This window comes from Macaca thibetana, chromosome 16 (assembly GCF_024542745.1).
Source record: "Macaca thibetana thibetana isolate TM-01 chromosome 16, ASM2454274v1, whole genome shotgun sequence".
NCBI classification, from domain to species: Eukaryota; Metazoa; Chordata; class Mammalia; order Primates; family Cercopithecidae; genus Macaca; species Macaca thibetana.
The window spans coordinates 40,150,923-40,163,881 of NC_065593.1; the positions used below are offsets into that span (position 1 = coordinate 40,150,923).

Below are 12,959 nucleotides of genomic sequence, written 5' to 3' on the forward strand. Positions count from 1 at the left end.
GGGAAATTAAAGGTTGAAAAAAGAATGAAGTTTGCTACTGTTAAAGGAAAAGAAATCTCAGGACCCCAAAATCACTAAGCCAAAAGGAAAAGTCAAGCTGGGAACTGCCTCAGGCAAATTTTATTCCTAACTAATATAGCTACAAAGATAAAAAGCTACCTACCTCTCTCACAATTTTCCCAAGAGAAAACTCCTTGTGGGCCTCAAGATCTTTACCCTAAAACAGTTCTGTTGAATCCCACCTTGGCAATATAAACTGATAGCTTATCTTCACAAGTACAGGACAAAGGACAGAACTGACTGAGTCCTCTGCCCTACTGCTTATGTAGAAATGCAGATTCACCGAGCCAGACCAAGGTATGAGTGACTATTCCTCTAGCCCCTTCTCACATGTAAATTGTGTATTCTGTGAAAGATTTATCAAAGACTCAAAAGAATGCAACCATTTGTCGCTTATCTACTTATAACCTGGAAGCCCCCTTCCCTGCTTTGAGTTGTCCCACCTTTCTAGATGGAACCAATGGACATCTTACACATACTGATTGATGTCTCATGTCTCCCGAAAATGTATAAAACCAAGTTGTGGATGGCCGGGTACGGTGGCTTATGCCTGTAATCCCAGTACTTTGGGAGGCCAAGGTGGGTGGATCATGAGGTCAAGAGATCGAGACCATCCTGGCCAACACAGTGAAACCCTGTATCTACTAAAAATACAAAAAGTAGCTGGGCGTGGTGGCACACACCTGTAGCCCCAGCTACTCAGGAGGCTGAGGCAGGAGAATCGCTTGAACCCAGGAGGCAGAGGTTGCAGTGAGCCGAGATTGTGCCACTGCACTGCAGCCTGGCGACAGACCATGACTCTGTTTCAAAAAACAAACAAAACAAAACAAAAAACCAAGCTGTGCCCCCATCACCTTGGGTGCATATTGTCAGGACCTCCTGTGGCTATGCCACAGGTGCATCCTTAACCTTGGCAAAATAAACTTTCTAAATTAATTGAGACCTGTCTCAGATACTTTTGGTTCACATTACTAAGCTGCCCTTAATTGAGAGATTATCCGGGAATGTACAGATAAGCCCAATGTAGTTATAAAGGTCCTTAAAGGTGGAAGAGAGAGGCAGAAGTGGAAGTAAGAGTGATATGATACAATCAGGCCTGAACTAGACACTGTTGGCTTTGAAGATGGAGAAAAGGGGCCATGAGCCAAGGAAAGTGAACAGCCTCTAGCTGCTGCAAAAGGTAGGAAGATGGATTCTCCTCTGGAGCATCCAAAAGTAGATAAAACAGAGGATAAGCCACTAAGTTTGTGGTAATTTGTGACAGCAGCCAGAGAAAACTAGGAGACTAGTATCTTTTCTAGAGGCAAGAGTTTCTCTCTGAATCTTAGGACATAAGTGTTTCACAGTTGTTCTGGTACACACGATTCAAAGCCCAGTCAGAACAAGCTGTTCATAGAGGTAATCCAATCTCCTGAGAGCTAGACAAATAAACACAAGTTCCCCCTCGGAGGAAGCCTTTAGGCAGTGGTCTTATGGTTTGCAATAGAATTCTCCAAAATGAAAGCCAGAAGGCAGCACTCTACTGAAAACGATGTGGTTTTCCTTGGATATTTTTTGTTTATAAAAATTTGTTCCACAGAAAACAAGAGTAACAATTGTGAGTTTCTTCAGTGCTAAGAAAGCAAGCATGGTGGCCAGGCAAGGTCGCTCACACCTGTAATCCCAGCACTTCAGGAGGCCGAGGAGGGTGGATCACCTGAGGTCAAGAGTTCAAGACCAGCCTGGGCAACATGGTGAAACCCTGTTTCTACTACAAATACAAAAACTATACGGGCATGATGGTGTGTGCCTGTAATCCCGCTACTTGGGAGGCTGAGGCAGGAGAATTGCCTGAACCCAGAAGGTGGAGGTTGCAGTGAGCCAAGATCGTGCCACTGTACTCCAGCCTGGGCACTCCATCTCAGAAGAAAAGAGAAAAAGAAAGAAAGGAAGCATGGTTCCTAGGCTTACATCTTCAGTCGATGCCCTTCTCTGAATACACAGTAAATATGAGACAGTAAAGGAAAGACACTACCATTTCATAGATACTGGTTTTTATGTTTCTCTTTTTTGAGACAGGGTCTCACTCTGTTACCCAGGCTGGAGTGCGGTGACACGATCTTAGATCACTGCAACCTCTGCCTCCTGGGCTCAAGAGATGCTCCCACCTCAGCCTCCTAAGTAGCTGGGACTAAAGGCGTGCATCATCATGCCTAGCTAATTTTTGTAATTTTTTGGTAGAGATGGGGTTTCGCCATGTTGCCCAGGTTGTTCTCAAACTTCCTGAGCTCAAGCAATCTGCCCACCTCAGCCTCCCAGGGTGCTGGGATTACAGGTGTGCACCACCATTCTTGGTCCATAGCTACTGGCTTTATTTTATGGATTCTCTTAATTCACTCAAGATAAGTGGGAAGAAAAACTTAGTCAATAAATTTAAAGGTTAAATGGGACACTGGTGCAGAGGAAGAGAAGAAAATACTATTGAATGGACGTCAATGTGCTCTACTAGGTGTTTTCATATATATTATCTCATTTAATCCTCAAAAAAGCCCAACCCTCTAAAAAGGTATTATTATCCTATTTAATACATCAAAAAAAATAAGAAAGAAAAAAACTTAAATCTTAGAAAAGTTATGCAACTAATCCAAAATCATCAGCTAGATTTGAATCCAGGCCTGTTCAGCTCTTTCCCTTATGTCAGACTGGTCTCATTCTTTATCAGCTGATTAGAAATACAGTCATTGTGCAAGTAGAGATTCCCAGTAATTCTCAACAGAAACAGTGCCCCTAACATGCCCTTAACATGCCCTTTTTTTTATTATTTCTCTTAGAGGTGGGATTTCACTCCATCACACAGGCTGGAGTGCAGTGGTGCGATCATAGCTCACCACAGCCTCAAATTCCTGGTCTCAAGCTATCCTCCCACCTCAGCCTCTCCAGTAGCTAGGCTATAAGCACCTACTAGAACCACCACACCCAGCTAATTTATTTTTTATTTATTTATTTGAGGCAGAGTCTCACTCTGTTGCCAAGGCTGGAGTGCAGTGGTGTGATCTTGGCTCACCGCAACCTCCACCTCCCCTTCAAGTGATTCTCCCGTGTCAGCCTCCTGAGTAGCTGGGATTACAGGCATGCACCACCATGCCCAGCTAATTTTTTTGTATTTTTAGTAGAGATGGGGTTTCACTATGTTGGTTAGGCTGGTTTCAAACTCCTGACCTCAAATGATTTGCCTGCCTTGGTCTCCCAAAGGGCTAGGATTACAGGCGTGAGCCACCGCGCCTGGCCTTATTTTTTATTTTTTGTAGAGACAGGGTCTTACTATGTTGTCAGGGCTGGTCTGGAATTCCTGGGCTCAAGTGATCCTCCTGCCTCGGCCTCCAAAAGTGCTGGGATTATAGGTGGGAGCCACCATGATGGGCTGAAATGTCACTTTAACTAGGAGAAAGACCTCTGGCATTTACTGAGTAGGAGCTGCACAAGAGAAAACTGTCCCACCCCACATGCCAATACCTTTCCTATTGAGAATGGAGGATCTAGAAAGAGGGGTTCCTTGTAGGCACTCTGATAAGAATGCTGAGTAATTGGTGGTGAAAGTAGAAATGGAAGAGGGGTAAAGAGGGTACATGATTTGCTCACCTCTCATATCCAAGGATGGCATTATTCAAATCCTCGTTCACCTGAATTAGCTCAACAGTTACATCTTCATTCTCCACCACCACAAGCAGGTCCATGATCCTCTCCTGCATCTCCCGACCTGTTTTATAGAGTTTCTGTCAAAGAAAGGAGAGAGATTTCTTCTTCCACACCTGAAACATTCTATAAAGACATATGACTCACCAATCTGTGCATACCTACAGTCACCTCCACCCTTAAGTCGCCTGTGGGGCACTACCTAAGTACTTAACTATAAACAGCTTATCCTTCCTATTGGAAGGCAGTGAGTCATAAACTGATTATATTTTCCTTTAAAAATCAAAATAAGTGTCATAAGAATAATATGGTGCATTGAAAATAATGCTGGACTAAAATCCAGAAGTGCTGTATGGGAATTCTAAATGTAGTGCTTATTAGCTGTGCCATGTTGGGGAAGAAAAAAATAAATTAAATAAACACGTTTTTAAAATCTCAGTTTTCTCATTGATAAATGAAAATTATACCCCTTGCCACATCTACCTCAAGGGTTGACATAAAAATCAAATGAGATGTGTGTAATGAGGAACTCTATAACTATAAAGCATAAACATAAAATGTTATTGCATTATTAGTGGTAGAAGTAGTGAAAATACATTTACAGTGGCATTATTTTATTTCCTGTTATGTTGTACTTAAACATTTAAAGTTTATAGTTATATCGCATTTTGAGGCAAACTAAAACAGGATTAACAAACAAATCATGAATACCCTTATTTGGACTACCTAGAAATACTGCATTAAACCATGACTCCACCTCCCAAACCCATTTTTTTTTTTTCCTCATAAGCATCACAGCCATCTATGTCAGACTTACTGATCCAGAATCTCCAGGCTGGGGGTCTGAAAATCTACATTTTTTTTTAAACAAGCACTCCAAAGTGTTTCTTATGTACACTGATATTTAAGAACTGTTACCTTACAACTGACTTTTTTTCCAGGCACACCTTCGATTAACCCGAGGTGCATAAAACTGATATTAATATTTCCTCAATCCCACCTTGGCTAGAGTTTGTCTGTGTAATAGTACATTAACATCAGGCAAAAACACAGGGACGCTGCTTCTCTCAAAATGAAAGCAATAGAACTTCCTTAAACACCGCACAATCACTTTGGCTGACTTTTCCCCTCAAGAAAGAAAGATCTGCTGAAAAATGTATGTATGCTTCTTGAAACCATTCAGAATCTCAAACAATCTATTACAAGACTGCTGACAGGAAATCTCTAAACAAATAAATCAAACTATTACTAACTGGCGTTTAGACTCAGAGGTAAAAGCCACTACCCTCTACAAAATCATAACAACAAATATTTAAAAGACAACGTGACATAAAGAGAAAAAAAAGGTGAGTTAGACAGATGATAGACTTTCCGATTTTAGACTTGCAATGTGCCGCCAGAAAAACCATCCCATTTGCCAACCACAGGGCCATCTTCAGGAACAGTATAGTGTAGGGGTCAACAGTGTTGTTCTTAAAGCTCCAGACAGTAAACATTTTCTGCTTTGTGGGCCATCTAGTCTTTGCTGCAACTACTCAACTCTGCCACTATAGTGTAAAAGCAACCCTGGAAAATATATCAATAACTGGGTGTGGCCATCTTCTAATAAAACAGATATATGTAGCAGGCTAGATTTGGCTCCTTTATATACCCCTAGTATAATGCGAAGAGAAAACTTTGGTCTCAGATGCCAAACACATCTCCCATATATATGCCTGCTATGGAATTTGGGGAAATGTGGCTAAAATTTAGCCTTAGGTTTTGTTGTTGCTGTTTCGTTTTGTTTTTTGTTTTTTCCATCTATAATACAAGGAGAACAGCTATCTTGTAAGTTTGTTGTAAGAATTGGCAGTGGTGTCATTGAAACCCCAGTGTCTGGCATACAGAGGTAGTCGGTAGTAAATAAATGTATTATGGGTGCTTGACAAGGTGTCACTAGAAGCTTAACTAGATACCGAATACAATCCTGTAATACGCTATTATCCAGGATCCGATCTTCTACAAAGGAAATAATTAAGAATGGCATTTAATATAACCCCCAGAATGAATGAGAACTTTTCCTTTGTTCTTGCTTTACAGAGTGTACAGAAATTGTTCTTCTTGTTGCTCACTGGCAGCCTTGCTAGAGCAATGTCAAGATCAAGGGAATTCAATGGCTGATACCTATGACAAAAATGTAGAAATTAATTGAAATGAATTTGAAGCCAACATCAATAGCCCTCAGTCACATGAAGACACTCCCTTTGCCCTTTCAAGAGACAGATGGGATGGAAACATGAAAGGAATAGCACATCTCAACAGGTCTGCAAAGCAGAATGTGAAAAACCTCTTCAAAAGCCAGCCCACTCTGATCTTTGCAATTGATGTCTGTCTCAGAGGAGGGCCAAGCCACCTGGAAACACCCGAGAGCAAGCTCTATGGACAAAAGGATAGGTCACAGTTGCCCAGAGCAGGTACTTGCAGGGCTGTGGATGTGGGGAGCCGGGGGGGGCAAGTCAAAATACAGAGCAACAGCTGATGGTGCATATGTCCCTCACGGAGACCCTGGAATTGTCTCCGTTTATACCATATAAAAGCAAAGGCAAGCTTCTAAGTTAAAGTGAATTTAACAATCAATTCAAAAGTCTTTGGAGCAAAACAAAAAGGAGCTCATTAAGAGATTCCTCTTCTGATATCCAGATGGCTCTTACTCCTCCATAGGGCACTCAGGAATTAAGGAAGGAGATCCCTCTGCACTTTCAATTCCAACTATAGTCATCCCACATTGACCAACAGAGGGCAACTCAATAAAAAGAAACACAAAAATGCTTGCATATCTATCTCGAAAGAGCTAAAACAGGAAGAAATGTGTTTGCTTTAAAATGTCTCTGGAAATACTATCTGTATGGCAATATCCCTATTATTAGCCCATAACGTATTTTCTTCATCCCAGTATTCCCCACTCAGAGTGCAAGAAACCCCAATGTCTCTATCTGCTCAAAGTAAATACTCTCCCCGCTTACTCTAAAACTGAACATTCTTCAGCTTAACTTGCTTATATAGTCTCTTTTTCCTTATACAGGCTTCAGTCAAATGACAAATTGTCAGCATAATCCTTAAGAAAAGCATTAACATGTTAAAGCCCTTCCAACTCTTCTTTCCAACAAAACAGTGTCTGCAAAAAGTACAGGACTTGGTTGCTGCCTTCAAATTGCTTCCTATACCCACATGAAAACACAATAGGTTAGCCAGGTATAATAGAAAGTTAGTCCTGGGTTCAAAATGAGAAGCTAGTTGGTCTAATGGATAGAACATAAGCTCATGAGAATGAAGTTCTCCTTCCAGCTCCACCACTTGTCACGGTGTGGGCAATTATTCTTTCTGCATATGCAGCCTCATCTGCAAAGGAAGGGAGATGGACTCAAAGAGGCTGACAGTCCCTTCTACTCTTAATATCTTACACATTTCTGAATGGTAAAGACAAGAATGGTCTGGGAGGATGGCTTTATTTTTCCTATTCTCAGGATTTTTTTTTTTTTTTCAACTGGTTACAATCCTCATAGGATCCAATTTCAGATTCCCTTGATTTTAAATTTCTCCAGTAAGTTAGAGTAAGGCTTTCTCTAGTTGTCATTTCAAAATCTGAGCTCCCTTTATTCTAAATACTAGAGCATTCTCTTCTTGTCTTACTGAGGCTAGGCAAAAAAAAAAAAAAAAAAAAAGAGAGATAAGATTAAAGTGGGAGGTACCAGGAAAAGTCAGCTATTAAGATAAGAAGAAGGTGGCCCAAAGCTGAGTGCATAACACCAAGAAAGCAAATACACAAAACACATGTTGCAACTCTTCATTCCTACGGCCAAGGTGGCTGCCTTTAACTCGTCACAACAGTTGTTAGATCGCACAGAGCCTCAGAATTATCACGTTCCACTTCGGAAAACTAAAGAAAATCCAGTCCTCACCCCTAATGAAAAGTTTAAAGTTTACAAGCAACACAGTGGTGGGAAAACGTGTCTACTGCACAAAATGGTTTTATGGCCTGAGAATCTAACAAAAAGCAAGACCCTCTTAGTTAGTAGGGCTTCAGGATCTAATTGTTCAGCGTGGGTTGGTGGAACAGAAAGGGGATTCCAAGTAAATATATTGGATTTCACATGAAAGAAAACAAGACAAGGAATAGGTTCCAAAGAAACAGAACAGCTACTAGAAGGTAAGTATAAACAGACAAAACAGGAAGAAATTCCAAGTGTACAGGTTGGTTTATTTTTTTGAGAGTGAGTCTCGATCTGTCACCCAGGCTGGAGTGCAGTGGCGCCATCTCAGCTCACTGCAACCTTCGCCTCAACCTCCTGAGTGACTGGGATTACAGGCGCATGCCACCACGCCCAGCTGATTTTTGTTATTTTTAGTAGAGATGGGGTTTTGCCATGTTGGCCAGGCTGGTCTCGATCTCCTGACCTCAGGTGATCCACCCGCCTTGGCCTCCCAAAGTGCTGGGATAACAGGCATGCTCTGCTGCGCCCAACCTCAGGCTGGTTTTATAATAAACCGATATTATAAGACTGTGGTCACTGGTAAAGTATATGTGCAAGAGCAGTCAAGAAATTTTTGAGTGGAGGCTTTTCCTTTCTGCTGGAGAACTTTTCTTGGCTCTCCAGATCCACCATCCACACTTTCTGCCTTAACTCTGTGCCCTGGGGCCTGGCTTGTAGAGATCACATCACCAGGTCCCCTGTCTTCCTGCTTCTGTGCTCAGCCAACGGGCATGCTGGCTGGCAGGAAACAGGAGGAAGGAAGGAGAATGAGGTCTGGATATTTATTCTTTCCACCCCTTCTACCAAAGGCACCACTGTTCTCAAGGCTGCCTTCTCCACATTATTCTTTCCTCTAGGTTCTGGCAAAAGTGCCCTCTTCTTAACTATGTAATTATTAGTTAATAACCCAGTGATATTAGTTAATAATCCAGGGTAGCGATCAAGCCCTTGTGGTTTCCCTGAACTTTAAAACATCTTACTAAATAAACGGTATTTTGATTAAGCTTTCTTCAAATTACCCAAATGAAGTATGTCATCTCTTTGCTAATATACCCTACAAAGCATGAAAACACATCTTTAGAGTAATCAAAATAGTATGATGCCAAGTTAGCCACAAATAGGTCAAGGGATGAGAATAGTCTCTAGAAGACAACCTTGAATTAGAATATACAGTATATGATAAAGGGGCATTTAAAACCATTGGAGAAGGCATGAATTGTTAGTAAATGTTATTTGGACAACCAGCCATCAAATTGAAAAAATAAATGAAGGTAAAGTCCCCATCTCATACCAAGAATACAAATTCGAATTTTAAGTCACATAAAATCCAGGGGAAGAAAGCTATTGATTAATTAAGCCTGTTTTTAACTGAATGATTACATCATGTTAGGCACTAATCTGGGAGCCAGAACCTGGTAATGAACAAGACAAGCCTTTTGACATTTCCATTCTAGTAGGCAAAGACAGCTGACAACCATGCAAGAAAAGCATCAGATGCTGTGAGTGCCAGGTGAATAAATGGTGATGTGATAGGACAGTGGCTAATTTTAGACTGGGGAGTCAAAGAAGACCTCTCAGGAGAGTAACACGCTAAGATCAGAATGATAAGAAAAAGTTCGAGATCAGCCTGGCCAACATAGTGAAATCCCATCTCTACCAAAAATACAAAAAAATGCTGGGCATGGTGGCAGGTGCCTGTAGTCCCAGCTACTCGGGAGGCTGAGGGAGGAGAATCACTTGAACACGGGAGGCGGAGGTTGCAGTGAGCAGAGATCGTGCCACTGCATGCCAGCCTGGCTGGCCATTTGAAGACGGGGAAGCGTGAGAGTCAGGGATGAAACAGTTCCCCAGCAAGAATGAACTCAGTGCGCTCAAGGAATAGGAAGTAGGTTGGTTAGCAAGCATGTGCCATGGAAAAAGAAGTAGGCTAAAGATGACCGAGAAGGGCTCTGTGACCAGAGTAGAGAGGTTTGGTTTTACTCCAAGTATAATGGGAAGCCAATGGAGGGTTTCCAGCAAGAAACAACACAATCTGGTTTACATTTCATTTTATTTATTTTAATTTTTTGAGAAGTAGTCTTGATCTATCGCCAGGCTGGAGTACCGTGGCGCGATCTTAGCTCCCTGCAACCTCCACCTCCCAGGTTCAAGCTCCTGGGCAGCTCGCGGCCTCAGCCTCCTGAGTAGCTGGGATTACAGGCACCTGCCACCATGCCTGGCTAATTACCTTTTAAAAAGCCACAATACAACTTTGGGAGGCCAAGGCAGGTAGATCACCTGAGGTCAGAAGTTTGAGACCAGCCTGGTCAACATGGTGAAACCCTGTCTCTACTAAAAATACAAAAATTAGCTGGGCATGGTGGCAGATGCCTATAGTCTCAGCTACTCAGGAGGCTGAGACAGGAGAACGGCTTGAACCCGGGAGGCAGAGGTTGCAGTGAGCCGAGATCGCGCCACTGCACTCCAGCCTGGGCGACAGAGCAAGACTCCGTCTCAAAAAAATAAATAAATAAAATAATTGATGAAAAAAATAAAAAGCTATAATACAGACACCCAACTTCATTAGTCATTAGGGAAATGCAAATACAAATCAAAATCAAAACCGTAATGAGATACCACTTCACACCTACCAGAGGGCCATTAAAAAAACACACAATGGAAAATAACAAGTATTCATTGTGGAGAATCTGGAATCCTAGTAGTACCGCATACTGCTAGTAGAATATACAATGGTGCAGCCACTGTGCAAAAGAGTTTGACAATTCCGCAAAAAGTTAAAGTTACTATATGTCCCAGCAATTCTACTCTTAGATTGATACTCAAAAGAAGTGAACACAGGTATTCAAAGAAAAGCCTGTATGTGAATGTTCATAGCAGCATCAGTCACAATAGCCAAAGGTGGAAACAATGGAAACAACCTAAATGTCTACCAATGAACTGATGTACAAAATGTGGTATATACAATGAAATATTAGGCCATTAAAGTAATAAAATTCTGATACACACTACAACATGGATGAACCTTGAAAACATTAAGTGAAAGATGCCTAGACACAAAAAGTCATATATTTATGATTCCACATATATGAAATATGAAATGTCCAGAACAGGTAAATCCACAGACACAGAACCAGATTGGTGGTTATCTGGAACTGATGAAAGGCAGAAAGGGGAGGGGCTGCTTAATGAGCATGGGGTTTCCTTTTGGGGTAATGAAAAGGTATTGGAATTAAATAGAGGAAATACAGTTGAACTTTGAACAACACGGGTTTGAACTGCATGGCTCCACTGAGAGGTGGATTGTTTTCTGCCTCTGCCACCCAAGACAAGACCAATTTCTCTTCTTCTTCCTTCTCAGCCCACTCAGCAAAAAGATAAAGACCAAGACCTTTACGACCCATGTCCACTTAATGAATAGTAAATATATGTTCTCTTCCTTATAATTTTCTTAAATTTTTTTTAATTTTAATTTTTAAATTGAGACAGGGTCTCACTCTGCTGCCCAGCAATGGTGCAATCACGGTTTACTGCAGCCTCAACCTCCTGGGCTCAAGCGATCCTCCCACCTCAGCCTCCCCAGTAGCTGGGACTGCAGGCATGCACCACCATACCTAGCTAATTTATTTTTTTGGAGCGACAGAGTCTCACTATGTTGCCCAGGCTGGTCTCAAACTCCTGGATGCAAGCAATCCTCCTGCCTCAGCTTCCCAAAGTGCTAGGATTACAGGTATAAGCCACTGTGCCCAGCCTTCCTTACAATTTTCTTTCTTTTTTAAAAAAAATTTTATTTATTTTTAGTTTTTTAATTTTTTAATTTTTTTTATTATACTTTAAGTTCTAGGGTACATGTGCACAACGTGCAGGTTTGTTACATATGTATACATGTGCCATGTTTTTTTTTTATTTTTGAGACAGAGTGGCACTTTGCCGCCCAGGCTGGAGTGCAGTGGCACGATCTCAGCTCACTGCAAGCCCCGCCTCCTGGGTTCACGCCATTCTAAGGCCTCAGCTTCCCGAGTAGTTGGGACTACAGGTGCCCACCACCATGTCCGGCTAATTTTTTGTATTTTTTAGTAGAGATGGGGTTTTACCGTATTAGCCAGGATGGTCTCAATCTCCTGACCTTGTGATCCTCCCGCCTCAGCCTCCCAAAGTGCTGGGATTACAGGCATAAACCACTGCGCCCAACCTACAATTTTCTTAATAACATTTTCTTTCCTCTAGCTTACTTTAAGAATACTCACGTATGTATATAACATACATAATATGTGTTAATTGACTGTTTATGTTATTGATAGGGTTTCTGATCAACAGGACATTAGTAGTTAAGTTTTGGGGAAATCAAAAGTTATACATGAATTTTCAACTACATTGTGGGGTCAGTGCTCATAACTGCTATGTGTTGTTCAAGGGTTAACTGTAGTTACAATGAATGTATATTTATTTTCTTTTTATTTTTTGAGATGGAGCCTCCTGCTGTTGCCCAGGCTGGACTGCAGTGGCGCGATCTCTGCTCACTGCAACCTCCGGGTTCAAGACATCCTCGTGTCTCAGCCTCCCGAGTAGCTGGGATTATAGGCGCCCACCACCATGCCCAGTTAATTTTGTATTTTCAGTAGAGACAAAGTTTCACATGTTGGCCAGGCTGGTCTCGAATTCCTGACCTCAAGTGATCCACCCGCCTTGGCCTCTCAAAGTGCTGGGATTACATGTGTAATCCCACCACGCCCGGCCCTGAATGTACATAAATGCCACTTACTTGTACCCTTTAAAATGGTTAATTTTATGTGATATGGATTTTGCCCCAATTTAAAAAATGCTATATAGAAATTTTGTTTTGTTTTTTTTTTTTTTGCACAGCACTATACTCAATATCCTGAAAACCTTTCTCATAACAAAATACCTAAAAATGCTAGATATTAAAAATATTTTAACATTTGTGCCTACACTTTCAGGAGAGCATGAGAAATCCTCAAAGGCTCAAAACCAAGTAAGATCTAAAGACTCAAGCAGCAAGAAAGGAACGATGGTTCACAAGGCACCTATCTGCCAATCTCCAGTAGAGTTCTCAGCAGATGCAAAGGACAAAGCCCAGGGTGCAACAACATGGGGAGCTGGAGCAAAAACCCCTCCTCCACTCAGACGGAAGCCCCACATGACTACTCCCTGTGAAAGTCAGCGAATCAGAAAAACCTCAGCCCCACAAAGCGAGATGGC

At 41.7% G+C, this 12,959-nt stretch overlaps 3 protein-coding genes across 8 annotated transcripts in view; 1 reads left to right on the plus strand and 2 right to left on the minus strand.

Annotated features, from left to right (window-relative positions):
• LOC126939410 (cytochrome c oxidase assembly protein COX11, mitochondrial) overlaps positions 1-5,948 on the plus strand; it is a 37,350-nt gene extending 31,402 nt beyond the window's left edge. Inside the window, exon 4 of the mRNA XM_050764759.1 lies at positions 5,812-5,948. Within this exon, the coding sequence (XP_050620716.1) occupies positions 5,812-5,892 (81 nt within the window). The 3' untranslated portion in view covers positions 5,893-5,948. The remainder of the gene's footprint in view (positions 1-5,811) is intronic.
• Positions 1-12,959, minus strand: part of LOC126939425 (40S ribosomal protein S17-like) — a 670,460-nt gene that overhangs the window by 111,410 nt on the left and 546,091 nt on the right. The gene's annotated exons all lie outside the window — the stretch shown is intronic.
• TOM1L1 (target of myb1 like 1 membrane trafficking protein) overlaps positions 1-12,959 on the minus strand; it is a 58,835-nt gene that overhangs the window by 24,702 nt on the left and 21,174 nt on the right. For all 4 annotated transcript variants that reach the window (XM_050764720.1, XM_050764723.1, XM_050764722.1 and 1 more), the window contains one exon: positions 3,679-3,812. In XM_050764720.1, coding sequence (XP_050620677.1) covers positions 3,679-3,812 — 134 coding nt within the window. The remainder of the gene's footprint in view (positions 1-3,678; positions 3,813-12,959) is intronic.